At 37.0% G+C, this 25,399-nt stretch overlaps 1 protein-coding gene across 1 annotated transcript in view; it reads left to right on the forward strand.

Annotated features, from left to right (window-relative positions):
* The window catches only part of NEB (nebulin), a 211,255-nt gene that overhangs the window by 91,117 nt on the left and 94,739 nt on the right, over positions 1-25,399 (forward strand). The window contains exons 66-75 of the mRNA XM_068968129.1: positions 7,211-7,318; positions 8,425-8,736; positions 9,774-9,977; positions 10,434-10,538; positions 11,508-11,615; positions 13,169-13,480; positions 14,973-15,176; positions 16,549-16,653; positions 16,787-16,894; positions 17,256-17,567. Of these exons, the coding sequence (XP_068824230.1) occupies positions 7,211-7,318; positions 8,425-8,736; positions 9,774-9,977; positions 10,434-10,538; positions 11,508-11,615; positions 13,169-13,480; positions 14,973-15,176; positions 16,549-16,653; positions 16,787-16,894; positions 17,256-17,567 (1,878 nt within the window). The remainder of the gene's footprint in view (positions 1-7,210; positions 7,319-8,424; positions 8,737-9,773; positions 9,978-10,433; positions 10,539-11,507; positions 11,616-13,168; positions 13,481-14,972; positions 15,177-16,548; positions 16,654-16,786; positions 16,895-17,255; positions 17,568-25,399) is intronic.

A 25,399-nucleotide genomic window follows, 5' to 3' on the forward strand; every position in this document is an offset into this window, starting at 1 on the left:
CTCGTTAACTTTAAGTTGATCATTTTTTCATTTGTTTTCAAAATATTATAAAATATTGCATGATTGTCAAATTTTTAATAATGAGTATATGTTATTTTTTATCAAATGAGTAATATTAAACATATTGTCCTGCAGGTTTCTTTTCACTTAAGATGTATAAATTGATGCTTTGTTCATCAGTCTATATCACTAAATTATATTAATCTATGTTGGTATGCATAATATATCATATAACCTACATATTATATATATATTAATCTATAATGATATAAATAATAGATTATTCTATGTTAATACTCATTGATACATTTCATTTGTTTCTTATGCTACAGAGTTTTTTGGTAAAATGTAATTTATTTACTTTCCAATACCGCTAGGAAGTTGTTTCCAGAGCCTTTCCTTTTTTAAATTTTGTGATATGTCACTTGATAAACTCCAGATTGTTGCCATCAGATCTTTCACTGTCAAACCTGCTTTAACTCTTACTTTCCTCCTATAGACTCTGTATAAACTCGCCAATGAAGAAGCAAAGAAGAAAGGCTATGACTTGCGAAGTGATGCCATCCCGATCGTGGCGGCCAAGGCCTCCAGGGACATCATCAGTGATGTGAGTACCAGCACTCCATGGATATACACATACACATGACTGGATGAGGTGGGAAGGCAGAATCAGTATTACAATAGCATGGTTCTTCTGGGTGTCGGTTAAAGCACATTTATTGTGCTTTAAATGAAGTCTTTTATTTGTAAAGCCCTTTAATAATTCAACTCCAAAATATTTTAGTATTCAGACCCCATAGGCAGAGCAAGTATCCTAAACTTCAGAAAAAAAAAAAAAAGAATTTGAATCTACATTTGTTTGTATCTTTTTGCCCTTTCATACTATGACCAACCTAGATAGCATATTATGAAGCAGACATTGCTTTTCTGACAAAAGTCCGTCTAGACAAAGCTATGATTTTTCCAATAGTCATGTATGGATATGAGAGTTGGACTATAAAGAAAGCTGAATGCCAAAGAACTGATGCTTTAGAACTGTCATTTTGGAGAAGACTTTTGGGAGTCCCTTGGACTACAAGGAGATCCAACCAGTCAATCCTAAAGAAAATCAGTCCTGAATATTCATTGGAAGGACTGATGCTGAAGCTGAAACTCCAGTACTTTGGCCATCTGATGCGAAGAACTGACTCATTGGAAGAGACCCTGATGCTGGCCAAGATTGAAGGTGGGAGGAAAAGGGGACGACAGAGGATGAGATGGTTGGATGGCATCACCGACTAAGTGGACATGAGTTTGAGGAAGCTCCGGGAGTTGGTGATGGACAGGGAAGCCTGGCATGCTGCAGTCCATGGGGTTGCAAAGAGATGGACACAACTGAGTGACTGAACTGAACTTTTTCATGTCCATAATTATGAGGCATTCATCTGCATATTTGGAGCACACAGATATAAGAAAATGACAGGGAAAAAAGCTGGAAAAAAACGTGGTTACATGCATTGGGTCAATATAAGAAAAAGATCTGGTACAGACAGGTTTAGGAAAATTTGCCTTTCCCCAAACCTGCTCGGGATTTTTGCCAACCCTTTCTTTGAAAAACTACCTTAAGTGCTTCTTTTTGAGTTATTTTTAAATGAAAAAAAGAGTTTTATGACATCCTAAACCAACAATATAGTGAGCCTGATTTCTCTTTCTGCTGTCTCTGAAAGAAGTGCCTTTGGTGGAGAATTCAGACTTCTGTAAATATATGCTAGGATTTGTGTAATGTTGTTCCCTGAAGTGGACAGATAATCCACAGTCCACTCTTACTGCCACCAACAACAAACCACTTTCTTGTTGTCATATAATCTATTTTTCCCCCTCAAGGAATCCCAACAAACCTCACCCAAATTTCATCTCCAATAGACCAGGCACGCAAGGATGGAAACACAAGCCAGTCTGTTTCGGGAGTCCTGTAACTCAGTGAAAGTCAGCAGAGCCACATTTGGGAGGGGTGCAGTGGGCTGGGGGTAAAATAGTTCCTGTGCCCTCAGGAGTAGCATTCTCCAAATCACATGTAAAACTTCTGGGTTAACAATTTCACTGGCCCAAGATAAAAAAAAAAAAGAAAAAAAAGGCCGTATTAACTCCAGTTGATTTTCTGATAAGTGTTGCTGCCTTTATTTCCAAAGACCTAACATCTGCAAACCATAGCACTATGTTGTTTGGCCTGCTTCCCATTAGAGTATTGTTGTGAAGTCTAGTCCGAGTTTAGGATGAGGAGATAAGTTGATATTCAGATGATTCATTTCTGTACAAGAATTACCAATTTTAAAATAGCAGAGCTTTATATTAATAAAACTTTTAGCCCATTCATTCATTTTTTTAATGACTACTTTTATTTCAGTATAAATACAAAGATGGTTACCGCAGGCAGCTTGGCCATCACATTGGAGCCCGGGACATCAAAGATGACCCCAAGATGATGTGGTCCATGCACGTGGCCAAAATCCAGAGTGACCGGGAGTACAAGAAGGACTTTGAGAAGTGGAAGACCAAGTTCAGCAGCCCGGTGGACATGCTGGGGGTGGTGCTGGCCAAGAAGTGCCAGACCTTGGTCAGTGACATAGACTACAAGAACTACCTGCACCAGTGGACGTGCCTGCCCGACCAGAGCGATGTCATCCATGCTCGGCGGGCCTATGACTTGCAGAGCGATGTAAGTACTGAGACCCATTAAATACTGCTGCTGACCATGCTCATGATGGTTAGACATAGTAATATGCAGATAATGGTCTAGGATTGGTAAAGCCCGCAGGAAAAGAACAATGTTTTTTTCCTCCCCACCCTTAATTTACTGTGCTTTGCTTTTCTTTTAGAGAGAACATAATACCATGAACTATATCCACTTGGGCTTCATATTTTAAAAGACATAGACATAAAGTTTGCCTATCCACATTTTCCATTTTTGAAATCAAGTGCTGTAACAGCTTCAGTAATCCTTGCTTTTGTGTTTGATCTCACCAGAACATTTATAAATCAGATCTCCAGTGGCTGAGAGGCATTGGTTGGGTCCCCATTGGGTCTGTGGATGTGGTCAAGTGCAAGAGAGCTGCAGAGATACTGAGTGATAACCTCTACCGCCAGCGTCCAGACGCACTGAAATTCACCAGTGTGCCTGATTCCTTGGAACAGGTGCTAGCCAAGAACAATGCCATCAACATGAACAAGGTGAGCCCTCAGTTTGGGGGAAAATAAAGTATGGCTGTATGTCCTTGAGAATATCTATGACTAGCTAAGTCTTTTTTGTTTTATCCAATTGCCATCCTGTGTACGGTGACTTGGTTTGGTATTCTCAAAATGTATGTAGAAACTTCTGCTTTGATATCTCTTGTGAAATAGTTAGAAGTAGGACAACTGTTTGGTGTTTAAATTGTTTTAAGTCTAACAGTTATACATGTTTGATATCAAGGTTTTTTTTTCTTGTTTTGTACTTACCTAAATAAATATAGAACAAACAAGTCAGGTGCAAGTCTTCATGACATTTATCAAAAAGAAATCTAGACATAGCATAACAGGTACATCTGCAGCCAATAAACAAACAAAATCATGGGATGGATTTGCTGATATAACCTCAGTACATATAGATGTGTATACATGCTTAGATAATACTTGCTTTTAATTTAATTGAAGTATAGATGGTCTTATAACAAAATACACGTTTTCTTTTCATATCTTATCCTACACTTTTATTTAGTGACTATATAGTAACATCAAAGAGATTGAAGAATGTTGGTGTACAGCACACAGCCCAGATAGTAAGGATGCTGGCTTTCAACTTTGTCATCATCACGAAGTTGGAAACCTCTGTTTACAACAACCATTGTTTTCCTAATTCAATAACCTTTTTTATCCTTCACAGCGCTTATACACAGAAGCCTGGGACAAAGACAAGACTCAAATCCACATGATGCCTGATACACCTGAAATTACATTGGCAAGACAAAATAAAATAAATTATAGTGAGGTAAGACTATTTATTTGAACCTGACCATGTTGATTTTGCTGATGTAGCAGAAAGGTCAGAATTATGGGTTTAATTCACATATTAATCAGTTAGCTTAGTTTTATTTATTTATTTTTGTCTATAACCTACCATGGATATACGTATCCTTGTATTAAAAAATAGTTATAGAAGAAAGTAACATATCATTGTATTATTAAATCAACTATTTGTTGTTGTTCAGTTGCTAAGTTGTGTCCAACTCTTTATGACCCCATGAAATGCTACATGCCAGGCTTCCCTGTTCTCCACTATCTCCCAGAGTTTGCTCAAACTCATGTCCATTGAGTCAATGATGCTATCCAACCATCTTATCCTCTGTCACTCCCTTTTCCCTTGCTCTCAATCTTTTCCAGAATTAGGGTCTTTTTCCAGTAGGTCAGTTCTTCACATCAGGTGGCCAATGTGTTGGAGCTTCAGTTCTGCATCAGTCATTCCAATGAATGTTTGGGGTTGATTTCCTTTAGGATTGACTGGTTTATCTCCTTGCTGTCCAAAGGACTCTTAAGAGTCTTCTTCAGCACCACAGTTCAAAAGCATCAATTCTTGGGTTCTCAACCTTCTTTATGGTCAACTCTCACATCCATACTATACTTCAATTAAAAAAAAAATAGAAAAAACAGGTAAATACAAAAGTATCTCCATGTCACATGTGAGAGGGGAAAAAACTTTCAAAGTCAGCTATTAATGATTAAATGATATTGTGATTTTAATTTAAAAAATAATTACTGCTGTTTATCAGGTTAGTACTTGCTTCAAAATTTGTTCAGTGAGTTTTCCTTTAGTCATCTCATCTGTAAAATGAAATAAAAATGGCTATTGAAGAATTTTTCTGTGTAGTATGCCCCGGGTGGAGCCTGGCACATAATAATTGCTTAATAAACTAATTTCTTCCCTTTACACTCAAGTCACCATGAAAATTAGATTTAATATATGCTTAAAATAGCCTGTTTATTTGATTTATGCTCAAAATAACCACAGTTTATTTACAAAAACTGAAATAAGAATTCTTAAATTCATCCATCTCATAACTGTAAGAACAATTAAACCAAAAGACATTTTTTAACATACTCTCTCTAGCCCCACTAAATTTGTCATCACATATCTTTGCAGAATAGGAAACAGTTTCTTACCCAGTTGTTCTCATAAAGGTCAAGAATTATCTGGTTCATTCGAGATGAATGTTGATTTCTTACATGCTTCTGTGTATCTTCATTCAAAAAAAAAAAAAAAGAGGGTGGAGTTCCCTTTAGTTTGAGAACACTGGAAATTTTAAGTACTCATTTTCAAGTCCTGACCACTTTCATTATTTTACTCCTGTTAATGACTTTTTCCTATCATCATGTAACCCTGAAGAAGAGGCATGACAAGTAAAATGGAGAGGAGTCAGCTTCCTTTTGTCTAGCATTATAAAAAGGCCCAAAGACAAGCCTGATCATGAGTATCTGACTGACCTTGGCTTCAGTCGTTTTTGAATGAACAATTTTTCTCTTGGCCACAGAGCTTCTCTGTTGGATTAGCTTTTCCCAGATGTTCTACCTCACCCTAGACAGATGCTGTTAGTTTCTATGCCAAGGGGTAATGATGCTTTTAAGCCTCTCCTTTTTGTTAAAATTAGGTCAGATGAAGTAGGATTTCTTTTTTTTTCTTTTCAGACTGCTGAGAGGAAATTAGGCTATTTTTTTTACTTCTCAAATTTTCAGCTGGATTTATTTCTTTGAAATTGCATAATTATATTAATTCCCTAAAGACCATCTTTGAAGATTAGATTTTAGAATGGCCCATGTGAATTTCTTCTCAACGCATTACCAATGATACCTTCACATCATACTTAGTAAACAAAATAAAATATAGCAACCATATCTTCTTTTTTTTTCTCTTAAACTCACACTTACCTGTTCTAGTTCTCTTGGAATATTCAGACTTACTAGACATTCTTTAAAATGTAGCCTTGATGACATTAAAAGTGTTTTCTTTGAAGCCCTGCCTCTTTTTCCAGTGTTGAAAGAACAAAATGTTTGGCCTAAAGCCACAGAATGATTCAAGCACATTTTTTCCCGCTTATACATAAGGGCAAACTTGAGAATTTATTGTTCAAAGGAAAACTATAAAGTATAAGAGTACTGACTCTCTAGTTACAAAATAAACATTTCTAGAAATTTTTAAGAACAAATGCCCTCCCTTGGGATTTCATCTCAAATACATTAAATTTATTCTTGTCAATTTTAGCTTTTCCTTGTAAAAAGTTGCAACATAAGAGAATGCGAATTGTCACACATTAATAATCCACATTAAAAACATTCAATTACATCCTTCTCAAACTCTAAAAGTTATTTAAAAATTATTACTAATTAAGAATTAAATTCTTGTAATGGTTCACAGGTAAAAGACTGAAAACTGCAGGTAGAGATGACTTAATGCAGTGGTTCTCAAGCTGTGTGCCCATTGGAATACCTATGTTCTAACTTCTGTGTATGTCTGTCTTGCCACAGAAACTGAACAGTGGGTATTTTGCCAATTCATAAAGAAATTACTATAATTTCATCAGTTTTGTCCTTTTGACTCATAAATCCCTGGTTCTTGCTACCCCTCTGTCTGCTAGCAATTGCCAGCAATCAACAAAATGAATAGAGAGCAAATAGTATTAACAGAGATATTCAGAAACAATGGATGATCCTTAGTTTAGCACTGTTAGAATACAGGTACCTGCTCATGGTGGTCGTGTTGTTATTATATCATATTCTCTGCTGGTAAAATTGATCCTAATTCAAATTTGCAGTTAAATAAACAGACATTTTTGGGAATTTCATGAAAAGAACAAATGCTGAGCAAATTCAAGCAGATTTCAGAGTTACTAACTTAATGAGTAAAATTTGAAGGAGTTAAACCTGCTGAAAGTAAAATTTCAATTTCAACAAATAACTTGCACACTGTGTAAGTAAGAAGTAAAAGAAATCTTTAAAAAAATTTTTTTTATTTAAGGCTGAACATACTAGTTTTTGTTCTGTATCCAAAAGTAGTCTTCTTTTCATCACAATACTGTAAAAGCAATTATCCTCCAATTAAAATTAATTAAAAAAAACAAAAGTAGTCTTCCTTTGATGGAAATATTAATATATTTTTAGAGTGAAAGTGAGCACTGTGTCTAAAAGTTACTACTTCTTTCCTCAGAACCTCTATCGCCAGGCCATGGAAGAAGCCAAGAAAGAAGGATATGACTTACGAAGTGATGCCATTCCTATCGTGGCTGCCAAGGCCTCCCGGGAGATTGCGAGTGACGTAAGAGCTGACCACGTGCTTACCTCTGTTACCAACAGCCCAGCCACCTGCATAGGGCATCACAGTCTTGGAACACAGCTGAGAGTCTCTAGTCATCATCCACCCAACTGCCTTCATTGCACAGTCAAATAAATTGAGGTTTTGAGACAGTCAGCCACCTGTGCGAGTTTCACAGAGATACAGTGGGCTGTGGTTCCTTTGATGCTCTTTTGGTCCTTGCTTAGTAAGACTGAGTACCTTGAGCAAAGTTAAGTGGGCATATGTTGAGCTACTCATAAAATCTCATGAGCTCTCCTCAGGCTACACTCAAGGCAAAGATGCCAGGAAAGAAACAGCTTTAACTGAGTTCTTCCCCTTGACTTGAGAAAGGACATAAAATAGCAAAAATGTTAAATATTTCTTTGCTGTGGGGTCCACAAAAATCAATATTACTTTACCCGAAAAATGAATATGTGAGGTTCCTGTACAACTTAAGTATTAATCCAAGAGTAGCAAAATTGTCCGTTTTGGTAGGTTTTTCTTTTAAATCATAATAAAATTGAATAACCATTTACCACTTTCAGTATATAGTCCATAAGTAGATTCACACTGTTGTACAACAGACTTTCAAAACTTTTTCATTTTGCAAAACTGAAATGCTATGCTCATTACCAACAAGAATTGCCCATTTTAAAACTACTCCTTGCCAATTATTATGCAGAATGCCTTAAAAGAAGAAAATTAATGAGCCATTATAAAAACATCCCTCCAATATGTTCTCAGTTTGGTCTGCCCACATGACTGACTTCTGAGAAACTGTTGTCACTATAACTGAAGCTCATTCTTTCAATGTTCACTTTTCTATCACATTTTTTTGTGGTTAAAACATACATTTGCTAGCATAATATAAATGAATCACTGTGGAGTTAGTTATTCTGTGGAGGTGAAATGAGCACCACATCTTCTCTTTTAAGAGAAAGCATGCCCCAATGTGGAGCATCACAGTAGCTGGTTTGATGAAACTCCCCTGAAGTCCTGAGGATTTTGTAGAAAAGTGTCACCACAGAGAGAGCAGCAGGGGCCAGCCCTTGATGCTTTCTCCTTGTTTACTGGGTTCTCTCTTTCAGTACAAATACAAAGAAGCTTATCGTAAGCAGTTGGGTCACCATATTGGTGCCCGAGCGATACATGATGACCCCAAGATGATGTGGTCTGTCCACGTTGCCAAAATGCAGAGTGACCGTGAGTACAAGAAAGATTTTGAAAAATACAAGACCAGGTTCAGCAGTCCAGTGGACATGCTTGGTATTGTTTTGGCCAAGAAATGTCAGACTTTGGTTAGTGATGTGGACTATAAACATCCTCTGCATGAGTGGACCTGCCTGCCTGACCAGAATGACATCATCCATGCTCGGAAAGCTTATGACCTCCAGAGTGATGTGAGTATTCCCGATGCTGCTTCTGGATCCTAGTGTTAATAATAATAGTGCAATAATAATACTGGGCTTCCCAGGTGGTGCAATAGTAAAGAATCTGCTTGCTAATGCAGGAGACACAGGAGATGCAAGTTTGCTCCTTAGGTCGGGAAGATCCCCTAGAGGAGGAAATGGAAACCCACTCCAGTATTCTTGCCTGGGAAATTCCATGGGCAGAGGAGCTACAGTCTATAGAGTCACAAAGAGTTGGACATGACTGAGTGACTGAGCACACTAATAATACAGTTAGCATGCCCTGTTGAGAGTAAAAGAAAGCCAGTAATTAGGAAATGTATATTCTCTCTATAGCACCCCATTACATACTTTATATTTTGTGATTTTGAAGATGAAAATAAAAGTAAGAGTTTATTAAAAATTTCCCATGAGGGAAAAAAAGTGTAGGTATGTGTAGTGATGGATCTTAACTTGACATGTTGAGATGATCATTTTGCAATATACGCACATGTTGAATCATGATCTCATATACCTAAAACTGATATAGGTCAATTATATTTCAATTAAAATGCATATCAAGAGTGTGATATGCAAAACTTAACATTACTGTGTGTTGAAACTCATGACCGTAATTGAATTTCAACTCTTTTCCTTAAAAAAAGAAAGGCAAGAATTTTTGTCACTGCAGTGCTTTCAGTGTTGGTCTAAGTATATGGTCTTTTGAGGGGCTATTAGAACACCTTTTTCAAAGCTAAAGAAACTCTGCTCTTAAGTGAACATCTTTTAATACCCTCAAGGGCAGGACAGTGTCTTTACTTTTTAGAAAGATCTTTTGTTGTTCCTAGTACAATCCTCTATGCCAAGCGATGCTTAGGAAAAATGTACTCAGGAGTCAATAAGGCTTATGAATGAGTGATTAATTGAGATGGCAGCTTTACCTGTTCAGTGCTTTTTGTGTTTCTCTCACAGTATGATCCATTTTGTGACTCTGAATCTGAAAAAACTAATTATTATCATAACTGTGTTACTTGTTGGTTGATTTGCAGAATTTATATAAGTCAGACCTTGAATGGTTGAAAGGCATTGGCTGGGTTCCAATTGGCTCCTTCGAAGTAGTTAAAGCCAAGCGGGCCGGAGAGATACTGAGTGACAACATCTACCGCCAGCGTCCAGATACACTGAAATTTACTAGCGTAACTGATTCCCCGGAGCAGGTGCTGGCAAAGAACAATGCTATAAACATGAGTAAGGTGAGTCTTCACTCCTCAGCATCAAGTATAGGAATTTACCATAGAACAAAGTAAAAATTCTGACATGTTACTACATTTTAAAGATTCCTATAGGATTTATGATACCTTTAAAAGTGATTTTCCCATTATAACACCGTACTTAGTAATACTTCAGGATATTAAGCTGTTAAAAATACCATGTGCTGCAAGTATTTCACAATTACAGGTATTAAAAACTGCAACCCAATCCTACATTTTAGCACTGTTAAAAAAAGTTTTCATAAGAAAGAATAAAAACTGAGTCAATGAAATAGTAAGCTAAATTCTTTTGGAAATAGTAATTTATCTACTTGAAAAGTAGGAATTTATGCAACTTTATTAGTTTTATTTCTACTTTGTACAAAGGAGAGGTAACTGGCACGTAATCAAAAAAATGTGAACTCCAAAATAATTTTTCTCCTCTTTTTTTTTTCATAGCGCTTATATACTGAAGCCTGGGACAATGACAAGAAAACAATCCATGTCATGCCTGATACACCAGAAATCATGCTAGCCAAGCTCAACCAAATCAACTACAGTGATGTAAGTAACCTACTGATCTTATCATGAAGAGAGAGGCAAAAATGAACTACCGTAACAGTTTCCTTGGTGAAATGTTTTAACCAGTTTATTGTATACACTGCAAGCCAGTATTGTCACTAAAACAGATAGTTCTCCTTTGATTCAAGAAATATTTTTCTTGATTCAATTTTGGGCCGTGTGGTGGATCCACAAAGTAGACCAGCCTTTTATGAAGATGACATCATGGAATGAAATGCTTATGGAGAAGTATCCCAAAAGGGATTCTACTACTAAAGCCTTGTACACCCCTAAGGGCAGTGTGGTCATCAAGTTATTAATTTATCCAGTAACTGTTTAGCAGGTCGACACTGGGTTTAGAACGCAGTGAGCTGCTGTACTGTGCATTCTTTTGCTGCTTCATTGTGTTCTGGTTACCATTTAATGTTATTTGCAAGCATTTTCCTATGTATCTTTCAGAACCAACATTTTCATTAGAGTTGGTGATTTTGAAACCCAAATCTACAGATGGATCATAGTCTGTGATGATAATCCATGGCAAAAATGGAAAAAAAAAAACAAGAACAACACATTGAGTTGTCAAATGCAAATATATTCAATTTAGAAACAACCATACTTATTTTTCTCCTTCTTTGTCATTAAGATGGCCTTTCTTTTATATTAAAATTGTGATAATAAACAGTTGGGATTTTTTTACATGTGCTTGTTTGGCAAAAGAGAATTTTAGCAACCAGATACTGATTCCTCCCTAAAAACTTTTGTGATTTGCTAATCAATAAAATGTCAAAGTTTAAACCATGTGCCTTAAAATCCTTGAGCACCTATGAAACATAGTTTTCTACAAACCCATACTAATACTTAACTTTGTGGATCTGTTTCTGTAGTTTAAATGAGGACAGATAAAGCTTAATAATAAATAGCTTCATTTTTTTAACAAAAGTAACACTGATGGATTAATTCTCTTTTGTACAGAAACTCTATAAACTTGCTTTGGAAGAGTCCAAGAAAAAAGGTTATGACTTGCGTTTGGATGCCATTCCAATCCAAGCAGCCAAGGCATCAAGAGATATTGCTAGTGATGTAAGTTGATATTTTTGGAAGATGCATTTCTTACTCAAAGATGTTTACAAATGGCAGCTTTTACAGCTTTTTTTGCCAGAAATTTAGCCTGAAAGTCCCAGTCTCCTTTAATGTTTCCCCCATGTACAAAGTTGCGAATGAAAAAGAAAACAAAAGATGCTATGTTCAGTACACATTAATCTGCAAAGATGGAGTTACACTCTTTAAAAATAAGTATTTTATGACCACTAAAAATGGGCTCCTATTTCCCCACCCAGGTTCTTTTTTTTTTTTAATTTATTTATTTTTACTGTACAATATTGTATTGGTTCTGCCACACATCAACATGAATCTGCCACAGGCATACGCGTGTTACCCATCCTGAACACCCCTCCCTCCCCGTACCATCCCTCCAGGTCATCCCAGTGCACCAGCCCCAAGCATCCTGTATTGAACCTGGACTGGTGATTTCGTTTCTATTTTTGAGCCTCAGAAGTTGAGCAGCTGATGACCTAGATGTTTGTAATAAAGAAAAAACGTTTTTGTTAAAGACATTGATAGCACATGTAAATCAGCTAATGTGAATATGAACTCTTTCCTACTACTATCCATTTATTCTCACACTAAGAGAAAATGTTAATTATCGGTTCATTTTAGAGTTTTCTTTAATCCTTTGTTGACCTTTAGTAAGGTTCTCCTACCAAGATGCTCATAACTGGACACAAGAGCAAGTTGAGAAGAAAGCAAAACGCTTATCAGCACCCGCTTTTCTCTCCTTTCTAGTCCTTCACATCTCATGAGAAACATCTCCTGAGGGTGTCCAGTACACTCATGCTGTACCAGGGCTCCTTAGGATTCAAATCCAGACTTTCCTTCTTCTGGAAGTGTCCCAGACCTTAGACATATGGTTCATTTCTTCCTTTATCAAAACTGTTCCAGGCTACTAAGCTGGAGAAGCCCACACTATGACCATCTCATGGTAAAATGGACTATAAAGTGTTATTTTTGAGTAAACTTTTAAAAAATAGCATGTTAACCCAAGGCATTTTCTCTCTCGTGGTTAAAAGTTCAATGACATCGACAGGCAAATAAAAGAGGTATTTCCTGGTGAAACTTTCTAAGCATAGCTCATATGCTTGACTATCGAATTTACTCTAAATTCTAATTACAAGGAAAGTATTCTAAAACATTCATAATATCAAAACTTTTTTCAGAAAAAGTCACATCTTTAAGTAGATTCTCTTTTAAATTGCGCAAAATATTTTTGCCTTACTTGTTAAGCAAATGTAAGTGAGGGAGGATAGTTTAGTTGACGGGAAAAATATTAGGAATCAGAAGCTCTCCGTTTGAGTCTTAGCCCTGCCACCTGCTTAGGGTGTGACCTTGAACAAATCACTTGACTCATGGAGACTTCATTGTTTGTTTTATAAAATTGAGTTGATATAATAATAATCTTTTTCTCTCACATTAGTGGTGGGGAAAATCAAAAGAAATAATACATCTATGAAACTATGAAATATGATATAAATAAGATGTCCCTATCATTAGACTTATATCTCTATTCTTTTCTTCAGTACAAGTACAAGGAAGGCTACCGCAAACAGCTTGGCCACCACATTGGGGCCCGAAATATTAAGGATGATCCCAAGATGATGTGGTCCATCCATGCAACCAAGCTCCAGAGTGACCGGGAGTACAAGAAAGACTTTGAGAAGTGGAAGACCAAGTTTAGTAGCCCAGTGGACATGATGGGGCTGGTGCAGGCCAAGAAGTGCCAGATCCTTGTAAGCGACATAGACTACAAGAATCTGCTTCACGAGTGGATCTGTCTGCCTGATCAGAATGACGTCATTCAGGCTCGGAAGGCTTATGACCTTCAGAGTGATGTGAGTGGATTTGCTACTCTTCAGCAAGGTTTCAAGAAGGGATTCTAACTTTTTCGTGTGCCATGGAATCTTTTGGCAGTCTTGTGAAACCTGCGGAAAACTTCTCAGGACAATATCATGAAAAGCGTAAAATTATATACATTGGTTTCAGAAGAAAACAATCAAATTGGAAAATGGTTATCAAAAGTATTAAACTAAGGAAGGGAAAGGATAAATTAGGAGCTGGGGACTAACAGATACACTCTACATAAAATAGATGAACAGCAAGGCCATACTATATAGCACAAGGAGCTAGATTATCTTATAATAACTGAAAATGGGAAACAGTCTGAAAAAGAATATATATATATATATATATATATATTCAGCTATATAACTGAATCACTGCTGTATACCTGAAACTTAACACAACATTATAAATCAACTATACTTCAGTTTTTAAAAATTAAAAATAAAGTTAGAGTATCAGGGGAAAAAACTAAATCTGTGAGGTACTAATATATATATATATATATATATATGCTTTTTACTGAAGTGTATTGTGTATTATATGTTACAGGTGCACAATACCATGGTTCACAATTTTAAAACATGCTCCATTTATAGTTATTGTAAAATGTTGGCTTTATTCCTAACATTGTACAATATACCCTTGTAGCTAATTTTATGCATTAAAGTTTATAGATTGTCCTTGGAACTCAAATACTACCTTATTGGTATAGTTGCTCCTTGTTTTCTTGATCAGGCTCTGATAAGTAGTCACTTTTGAGAGAATGATAAAAGAAGTGGCATTTAAAAAAATAGTTTCCCCAAAAGCCATAAAAACAAAAAGAACTGTAACTGTTACTTATAAGAAAAATTCTTCATCAGCCAATTATTTAAATTTAAAAAAGAAATGTGAAAGCAGGACAAAATATTTTTTTTTGCTTGAACTACAACACAAGAAAGGAGATGAGGATAAGCTAAATAAAAGTAAAAATATATATGCTCTTTGGTTTAGAAGCATGAGTATAGAATCATGTGAAAAATGATCTCTTTTTTGTTGTCCCCAGAAAACACATTGACTCAACATGCAGCAGTGTTCATCCTTTCTTTATGTTGCACAATGGCTGTGAAGGCCACTGCTCAAAGAGATAGGAAGAAATTATATTCTAACAGAAAATTATTCCCATACAGAGAGGTATAGGCAATCAAATCAGAGAATAAACATTTTGTATTGGGAGGCAGGCAGAAATTTTCTTAAAGTGGTTTTGTATCAATGAAATCACGTATTATTGGAGACTTCATAGGTCTTTAAAACAGCAGGAATTGACTACCTTCAGGGACAAAGCGTTGAACTCGATGTTCTACACCAAAGTAAAGCAGTGCTGTGTCTTTTCAGAAATTTACACAAGTGAGATGCAAAATTACACACCGTCTGTCTATGCTAAACCATGAAACATCAGGTTGTGGAGGTAATTTCTACAAATATTTGACATTATTTCATTTTCAGGCTATTTACAAGGCTGATCTTGAGTGGCTAAGAGGCATTGGGTGGGTGCCCATTGGCTCTGTGGGGGTCGAGAATGTGAAGAGAGCCGGAGAAATCCTGAGTGAAAGGAAGTACCGCCAGCCTGCAGTCCAGCTCAAGTTCACAAGCATTACAGACACCCCAGAGATTGTTCTAGCAAAGAATAATGCCCTGAACATGAGCAAGGTGAGTCTTCAGCTGTGGCCAGTTGCCTGAGTCATACCTTCCTTATCCTGGGCTCGTAAAGTGAGAAATGTCCTGGAGGGTTTCCAGAGAAAGGAGAGGTAGGTGATGGACCTGATTCTGATGCAGGCCTTCAACAAGGCTCGAATCCTAGCTGGACCTGCATGCTCTTCTTAACCCTGACCCCACGTTTCTGTGTGCATGGGGAAGCACAGCCAAAACAAGTTCTCTGGGGGTAAAGCACACATTCTTCTGAGCAGTGACCTGGAGACGTCCACAAATGCAATACTTTTCTCTGCACGTTCTCCTCAGCAGAGCTAACTCAAGCCATTGGTGTCTCTTTATCCATCTTGTAAAAAACATACAGCTGTTTCACTTTTTGTTCAGAAGTCTGAGAAGTGCTGTGCATGGCAGTGTCAGTGCACGCCCCAAATTAGTTGCTTGTGGAAATTCCACTTTGGAAAGTGAGCTGTTGCTGCTGCTTTCAGTTTTATTACACAAAATAGGTGATTGCTTCTTTCCTCCAGAATTCTGGCAGTCTGCTTATTGATATTGGGCTAATTTCTTCATCCAGTAGGTAGGCCCTTAATAGGAACATTTGAAGTTGAATTGAACTTTTCTGAATTCTCCCACACATCCCTGAATGTCTTCCAAATATCAGGGCAATGAAATTGTGTGCTCAGTGCAGAGTACGAAATTGGCTCTCAGATAGCAAACTGCAAAGTTTGGGGTATTAAAACTCCAGAAAGCCTGTTCTATACCATACTCATCAACAGAGCACCCACCATGAAAATAACAATAGGAAACGTCATAAAATTTGTTGAGTTCCTTCCATGACTCAGGCACTATACATATGTTATGGTTAATCTCCAAAAAAAGTATTCAATAAAGTTAAATACCAATTTCACCTCAGCTAAAAGAAAGAGACAAGCAAAAAGTTTTTAAAAAAACTTTAATTAGGTATGATTATCCTCCCCCCTCAAAAAAAGACAAGTGTGAGGCCTTATGTACCTTTGTCAAGATCACTCAGCTTAGACATAGAGGAACTGGGTTTGACCTTGGGATTGGTCTGAAATCTAGGGATTTCTACTATATCATAGTTCTGTAGCCAAGCTCCATCCTTGAAGGTTCTGTGAGTAAGCCTGAGAGTCACAGAATAAAAAGAATTAATCATTGAGATCGTGATGCTGTTTTCCATTGGCTATAAAACTGTTATGTGTCTGTTTAAACATGGCCATGACTTTCTCTCTCCCCTTTTGCTTCCCTCACCTCCAAATAAACTTTAAAAGGTTATCTTATAGCTAAATGAAATAAATTTGATAATAACTGCAAGGTATTGGCTTTAACAAAGAGGTTTACCTTACTTCCCCCCTAGCATTTATATACAGAAGCCTGGGATGCTGACAAAACCTCCATCCATGTGATGCCAGACACCCCCGAAATCTTGCTGGCCAAGAGCAATTCTGCCAATATCAGCCATGTAAGAGATTTCCTCATTGTTGTTTCAGCCTTTAGAACTAGTTAAAATCCTGTTCCCATCTGCCTTACTAGAACTGGCCTATTAACTTTCTACAACACCTTTCTTTTTCTGTTGTATATTATTCTCCACCTAGAAACTTTACACCAAGGGATGGGATGAATCAAAGATGAAGGACTATGATCTGCGAGCTGATGCTATTTCCATCAAAAGCGCCAAGGCCTCGAGGGACATTGCCAGTGACGTAAGTGCTGTCTGTCTAACCCGCTTGGGCTCACCTTGCTGAGCAACTGTAGTGCAGCTGGTGGGCCACACTTGGTAATTGCTTCCTCTTGTTGTTTCCTTTTGCTGTCCCAGAGAAGAAAAACACATTTTGAAATTGTAGTCACAGTTGCTGCATAAAAAGTTTTCAGCAGTGAAGATATATGATTATAGTTACCTTTATGATAGCACAAAACATTAGTTTAAAATTGTTCAGAGATATCAAAATATTTGCAGTGTAAAACTCTTGTCCATTTCTTGTGGGTTTCCATTATTGTTTGTGATTGTCAGCATGCATATTGTATTAAAGTCGGGCTTCTAAACCAATATGTCTCATGTTTTAGTACAAATACAAAGAAGCATATGAGAAACAAAAAGGCCACCACATTGGAGCCCGGAGTGTTGAAGACGACCCTAAGATTATGTGTGCCATGAATGCAGGGAAGATTCAAAGTGAAAGGGAGTACAAGAAGGAGTTCCAGAAGTGGAAAACCAAGTTCAGTAGCCCAGTGGACATGTTAGGCATCTTGCAGGCCAAGAAATGTCAGATTCTGGTCAGTGACATTGATTATCGAAATTACCTGCATCACTGGACATGCTTACCTGATCAAAACGACATTATCCAAGCCAGGAAGGCCTATGACCTGCAGAGTGATGTAAGTAATGTGAACTTCAGGAAAGGCGGAATGGGAGGGCAGAGATTTGTTAATTGTCCAGACAGTGCCTCTGTGGAGTGACCCATGAGTTGTTCACTGCACCACCTCAGGGGGCACCATTCACATTGTTAAAACCTCTGTTTAGGAGTTACATTATGGGAATCAAAGAATGTTAGATAAAGAACTCTGCTTAGGTCATATCCTTTTTCCCTAGCCTAGATTCCAGATTATTTTTTTTACATCCTTTGTACTGTCTGGCAATGAAAATATATTTTAGATTAACATAAATTATCTGAATATTAAAACAAATAACTGCCACTATTGTACTATATCCAAAACACTGAACAGAGAGTTTCCTTGGGTCAGTTATTATGGGATGAAAATGGAATGAGATTCAACGAAATATCTTTAAATTTTTTCAGTTATATGATTTCTTTGTAATATCGAATCATCATGAAATTTAGCAATATTACCATTTTATTCCTATTCATGCCTAGCATAAAAAAGTATTCTTTAACATGGATTTCCCTGGTTGAAACTCTGTGCTACCAGTGCAGACAAAGGTTTGATCCACTGGTTGGGGAAGATCCACATGCTGTGTGGCTAAATGAATGAATAAATAAAGCCCTTATTTTTAAAAAAATTTTCTTATGGATATTGAAAATTGAAAAATTACTCTGGATATTGAAACCCTTGAGTCATGTAAAATCTCAGGTCCTACTTTTTTTAGAACCACCATCACTTGTGCTTATGAACCCCTCAACCCCATGAACTTACTTTTCAATTCAGGGATCCTGTGTCTAACACTTGGAACAATTTTTGTGTCTAATGTCTCTGTAGAATGTGTACAAATCAGACCTGGAGTGGCTGCGTGGCATCGGCTGGATGCCAGAAGACTCAGTGGAAATGAACAGGGTGAAGAATGCTCAAGACCTGATCAATGAAAAACGCTACAGGACACGCCCAGAAGCCTTGACATTTACTTCCATTGTCGACACACCAGATGTCGTCCTGGCAAAAGCCAATTCTCTGCAAATGAGTGAGGTAAGAACCATCGTACTTTCAGGCTCTCCTCTTGTGGGGCTTTCTCTTCGGAAGATGCCACCCCAGTGGAGCAAATGGATTGTGTCTCTGCAAAGACCTAAAGTGATGGGAGCCACTCTAAGAGTCTCTTGGTTAGTTTAGTGAAGGCACGTGCCAAGTAGAGCTGTGACAAACGCCAGTGTGCCTTTCCGCTATCTCACACACAAATTTGGAAGCACTAACATGAAAACTGTCACTACGCGACACTGCAGGAAAGCAAATACCTGTTACAAAACGTATGGCATAATGCTCCACATTAAACGGTAGAATACTGCATTAGTCAGGGTCCTCCAGAGAAACAGGGCTAAATGGGATGGATGAGACAGAAGTTTATTTTATGGAATTAACTCACATGATTGTGGAGGCTGGCATGGCCAAAGTTTGCAAGATAGGCCAACTGGCTGGAGACCCAGGAAGACAGGTCCAAGGCAGTTGGCTGGCAGGATTACCCTTGCCCAGGGGAGGTCAGTCTTTTTTTCTCTTAAAGCCTTCATCTGATGGAATGAAGCCCCCCACCTCCCATATCACAGAGGGTAATCTACTTTACCCAAAATCTCCTGGTATGAATGTTAATCTGTTCTAAAAAATACCTTCACAGAAACAGCTAGAATAATATTTGACCAAATACCTGGGTACTGCGGCCTAGTCAAGTTGATACAAAAAAACTAACCATTGCAAATATAGCACAAAACATTTTTCCAGGTTAAATAGTTGTGAAGGCTTAAGTTTCAAATATCTATCACTGTATTAAAATATTTTCCTTCTCTCCACAGAAACTGTATCAAGAAGCCTGGAATAAAGATAAAACCAACATAAGCATTCCTTCTGACACACCACTCATACTGCAGGCTCAAATCAATGCCATGCAAATCAGCAATGTAAGAGGCATAATATGGAGTATAAAGGTCTTTGAAGGACAGTATCTGTCAGCATATGGAATGTGTTATAATGGATGAATTACCCACCTTACAAGTGTTTATAGCTTGGGGTGCCAGATACTTTCTATTTAGCTACCATTCCCAAGGCAATATGAATGGAAATTCTCCTTCAAACATTAGTTTAGATACACATCTGGGTCCCTGCACTGTGAGAGTTGGGATACCTGAATCTTATTGATGTCCTCCTTTCAACCTGGAAGTCATTGTCCTACATCCAATGCCCATAGCTCAGTTTCATCATATACTAATTGAAAATAATGAAATCCCTAGTAAGTGCCTCTTACACAAGGAAGTATAAGAGGTAACAGTCTCTATTGTATTTATAGGTTTTGGATTAATCCAGAACTTTCTTGTTCGACATTTCAAGGCCATAAGAAAAACCAAAACTTTTAAATATGTGGAGAGTGCAGGATAGGTATGTCACATCTCTTTAGCAGAGTCCTTTGAAAAGTCAAAGGGCAGCATTAGGAAAAAAATCTTACATAGTCTTATTATGGTAGCTGGATGAAGGTTCTCTAGGTTCACGGTTGATTCTTAGTTCCCATGTGTAAGGGGATAGTTTCACATTGTACTACCTTGTGATGGATGCAAATAATACAAGCATTAGTAGCTTTAGATGTTTAGCTTTAAATTATAATCACAAGTACCCTGTGCTCCATAAAATAAATAGGCAATAATTGAAAGAAGCAGAAGTGACTGTTTTTTCTTAAGCTGCCATCATGTACAGTGTGCTTTATGATTCATAGTATAACTACTTTGAGTCTGTCTACTGATTTTCAATTCTTATAAGCAAACTTGTGTTTTCCCTCGACAGAAACTCTACCAGAAAGACTGGGATGAAGCCAAGCAGAAAGGCTATGACCTGAGAGCAGATGCCATCGAAATCAAGCATGCTAAAGCCTCCAGAGAAATTGCCAGTGAGGTACAGCTCCTTCTAGTTCCTCGTGGGTTTTCTGCTCTATACAACAATTGGGAAAGCATTTTTCAAGAATTTTGCTTTGGTTTGATTTGCTTTTAAATTTTTGTGCTAAAAACTCTATTTTAAAATATTAAAATGGGATGAAAAACACTAAGGTAAACATAGGTGAAGTCTATGTGTAAATCACTTCTAAGTTGTTTATAAGTAGAAGTGAAATACCATGAAGAATCTATACAAAATTCTTGGGAACAATTTAGGAGCCAGTACAGTGTGATTTTTAATCCTCCACATTTTTTACGACATTCTCCATAAACACAAATCAAAGGTGAAAGTTTTATGTTAGACTTATTACTGAAATCACATTTTATATATAAGATCTTATGCTGGAGGCATATGTATAATGTTCTGAATAACTAGTTGAAGTTCATTTAACAGTAATTAAAAAATTTACCAGCAGTCAAATCAATTATCCTACCAAGGCCCAGCTCTAAATCTTTAAGCCACCTTCATTCCTTTTCTTCAAATTCTTTATTTTTTATCTTATGTATCCAGCTGTCTCTTCCTTCTTATTTCTTATTTTTATCTCTAAAACCATAGTCAATCCACAGTATCTGCTGTATTCCCAGTTTCTCTCTCTCCCCATGTTGTCCAAATGTTTCTGTGTTACCCAAATATAGGAAAGAGAAGCTGTCTTACTCTGGCCCTAAGACACTTAGAGTGGAGACTCTTGTCCACAGGCCTTTTGTTGTCATCTTCTGATTTGAACCATCAACCTTGTTTTCCATTCCTAAAACATGCACCTTTTTGTCTGTCTCCAAAACCACACATATGACTTTTTCCTACCTCAGCTACCTTCGGTACTCTTGGGGACCATTTGACCTAATTTCCACTTGCCAGGCAACCTTGGGAATAATGATTGCCACCCCACTGTGCCTTATTTTTCCCATTTGAAATATGTGATAATACTAATATCAACATCATAGAGATGTTATGACGATTAAATGAGGTTATAATTGCATCTATTCAACTATTTTTACCTAAAGAACTCAGCAGTTTCATATGAATTGATCTAATACTTTGAAGCACTCATAATAGCGTCTGACATATAGTGATTGCTCAGTAACTGTTAGCTATTATTTTTTTTATTAATCTTGTCCACCATACTATATCCCTCCTGACTGGCTCATGTCTTCAATGAAAGTGTCTAAAATAGCCCTGTCTTATTTCCTTAAAGTGAATTGAAATATATAATGACTGCCCATGTTGAGCTAATTCACACTAAGGCTAAAAAATATTCCAAAAGCATTTAATGAAAAGTCCTCTTCATACATTATTTTCATATGTCTTTTAATCTATTTTTTCGTAACTGTAGTACAAATACAAAGAAGGTTACCGTAAGCAACTGGGCCACCACGTGGGTTTCCGCACCCTGCAAGACGACCCCAAATTGGTATGGTCTATCCATGCTGCCAAGATTCAGAGTGACCTAGAATACAAGAAAGCTTATGAGAAGTCTAAAGGAATTCATAGTACACCGCTGGACATGATGTCCATCGTTCAGGCCAAGAAGTGCCAGGTCCTGGTTAGCGACATTGATTATCGCAATTACCTGCACCAGTGGATTTGTCTGCCAGATCAGAATGATGTGATCCAGGCGAAGAAAGCCTACGAACTGCAGAGCGATGTGCGTATCCTGTCTCCAGACTCCTGGTAGATGTGTGTCTGTGTGTCTAATCACAGTGTATTCCCTAAGGATGTAATTTAAATACTGATCTTAATAGAAGCTAACGTAGTCGGTATATTTCCATGGAGTTTTTTGGAACATTTTATATCATATAGAAGATCCCTTCTTTTAGAAGGCCTTATTCATCAAGATGAAAATCACTCTTATTCTATGTAATTAGGTAGAAAATTTCAATCTCAGTTGTCCTGATCCATTGCATTTGCATGATCAGGTATCTAAATGTCAGAAACAGATGCAAGCATAAGAAAATGTTGGATTTCAAGTTTATTTGACACATATAGGAAAAATGTGTAAATATATGTTTATATATTTATATATATATTTAAATAATTTTAGAGAGAGAAAGAGGAGAAGTGTACATAGATGTAAGTATGTATTTTATTTATCATTATACATGTGGTACAGTGGTAAAGAATCTGCCTGCCAACACAGGAGATACAAAAGACGCAGGTTCAGTCCCTGGGTCAGGAACATCCCCTGGAGGAGAAAATGGCAATCCACTCTAGTATTCTTTCCTGGAAAATACCATGGACAGAAGAACCTGGCGGGTTACTGTCCATGGAGTTGCAAAGAGTTGGACACAACCAAGCAACTGAGCACATACCTGCTTCTAAGGACCTTTTTATCTCAGATTCCTACAGATGTTATCCCCAGTGGCACGTCAAAGGCAGCCTTCAAGTAGTGAGCACAGAAGCTCAGTCTTCCGTAAAAACAAAATTACGTGTCATTGCAATCTCTCATTCCACAAGTGCTAGTTGCCAGCCCTGCTCCAGTTCCTATATGATCCTCTAAACTTCTTGCATAGGTGTGTGCCAGAGATGTAACACTCAAATGTTAACATCTGACGTAGATCCTTGAGTTTTTTGGCACTGGCACCCAGCTGGTTTAAGTAGAGGTCGTGTGTGGTTTGCTGGCATCGTACTCTAGTACATGAATGGACTCTGCTGAGCTCTGTGGTCCTCTCCTTCTTATAGAACCTGTACAAATCAGACCTGGAATGGCTGAAGGGTATTGGATGGTTGCCAGAGGGTTCCGTGGAAGTGATGAGAGTAAAGAATGCCCAGAATCTCCTGAATGAAAGGTTGTATCGCACAAGGCCTGAGGCTCTCAAATTCACCAGCATTGTTGACACCCCCGAAGTTGTTCTGGCAAAGATCAATTCCGTACAGATCAGTGAGGTAAGTCAATTGATGATATGTTTAGATAGATTGAATAAGTCTCAATAAAAATTATAATTGTGAACTTTATTTTCTAATTTTCTTTGTTATGGCTTCTTAGATTCACCCATCATTTAAAAATGGACATTTAATTTTCAAATACATGGCTTTTTAAAAAGCGTCTTTGATATTAATTTCTCATTTTGACATTAATTTCTCATTTAAATGCTTTCTTCTCTGCAATCACCGTCTGTGTTTTTTTCAGTCTTTTAGCTGTGTTGATGCTTTCAGTGGCTAAGCCAAAGATCTCTCTTGGTAAATGTCACATTGCACTTGAAAATATGTGGGTTATTTACAGATACCTTTTGATATTGATTCCTAATATAATTCCTCAGTGATAAGGGAACAGACTCTGTATGGTTTTAATACCTTTAGTCCATGAAATTTTTGCATGTTATTTTATGTCCCTGGATATGTTTCAGTGTCTCCTGGTTTATTGTCTATGAGAACTAGAATAGAACTTGTATCCTACTATTGTGTGAAAATTGTTAAATCTTAATATTGTAGAATTGGTTCATAATGCTTTTCAGGTCTGCTATATCCTTCTACTTTTCTGTATATTCATTTTGTTAATTTTTGAGAGTTTGATATTGAAACTCCAATTGAAAATCTTCATTTATCTACTTAAGAAATAACATATTGTATAATAGAACTATATGTAACTTTGTTCTGTATCTTCCAAGTCTCCTGTAAATGTATCATACTTTCATAATTTAAAAAAGAGAAAAGAAAAAATTGTAATTGTGAACTTTAAATTGCTAACACCAAGATTAGAATCTTGAATCTTGAACATACATGTATCCAGATAGAATCTCATATAACCAATCAATAACAGCATCCACATTTCATTTGCCTGGATAACTCTTTGGTCAGTATACGTGTGGTAGGCATTTTCATGCTCCATACACTCTGATGTATACTTTGAACACATTTTGAAACCTGGCCTGTGTATAGGTCCACCAGTTAATACCATGATCACATAATTGCCACCTTTTTATTGCTATTCAATGGTGAAATAAGTTGAAAGTCCAGAGGCTGCTCTAATATTAGACATTATGATAGTTATTTGGGCCAAGAAAGCCAGGACTCAATTAGAAATGTGGATTATCACAGTTACCTCAAATGAGGGCTTATCTGCCAGATAATTACATGTGAATAAATAAAGGATGATAAGTTCATGTTTCTGTTTCATTTTACATTTATAACACACATGAATGTGTTCTTGTTGAAGTCACTTTTGGCACCTTTTGAATAAAAACACAGATGAAAACAAAATGCGATTTACATTTATATCTGAACACATCCAAAGAGAAACTTTCATCATACAGATAGTTTTACTCATGTGGTAATTGGCTTATTTACTAATCAACGATCCTTTGTTTTCATTTTTACCAGCCATTGTATCGTGATGCCTGGGAGAGAGAGAAGGCGAACGTGAATGTACCAGCTGATACTCCCTTGATGCTGCAGTCCAAGATCAATGCCATACAGATCAGCAATGTAAGGCCCTGCACACCCACTTCACACCATGTTCTCTGCCTCACCAACCCTCTCGTTAGTGTGCTCCAGGGAGCGCTTAGCAATAGGCATTTCATTAACATTCCTTTTACTTCTAGTCTTTAGTGATAAGTGTGCACACACACCTGAGACTGTGTTTATAATATGTCTTTGTCTTTTTTAGTAGGAAAAATGTAGTTTACACCAAACACATGACATCAGAACATAGATATGCATGTGTAGTAATATTTAGTTTTCTTTTTTAGTGGCCTATCATTGATTTTTCCTTTTAAAAGCCAAACTATGTACACATAATTTTTCTCATTTTCATATGATTTGTTGTCTTTTAAATTCTCTTCTTTAAAAAAAAAAGATTTGGGAAGAAAATTTTATTAAATGTCATTAAAATGTACTAGAATTTAAGTTCAGTATGA

This window comes from Capricornis sumatraensis, chromosome 3 (genome assembly GCF_032405125.1).
Source record: "Capricornis sumatraensis isolate serow.1 chromosome 3, serow.2, whole genome shotgun sequence".
Taxonomy (NCBI): Eukaryota; Metazoa; Chordata; class Mammalia; order Artiodactyla; family Bovidae; genus Capricornis; species Capricornis sumatraensis.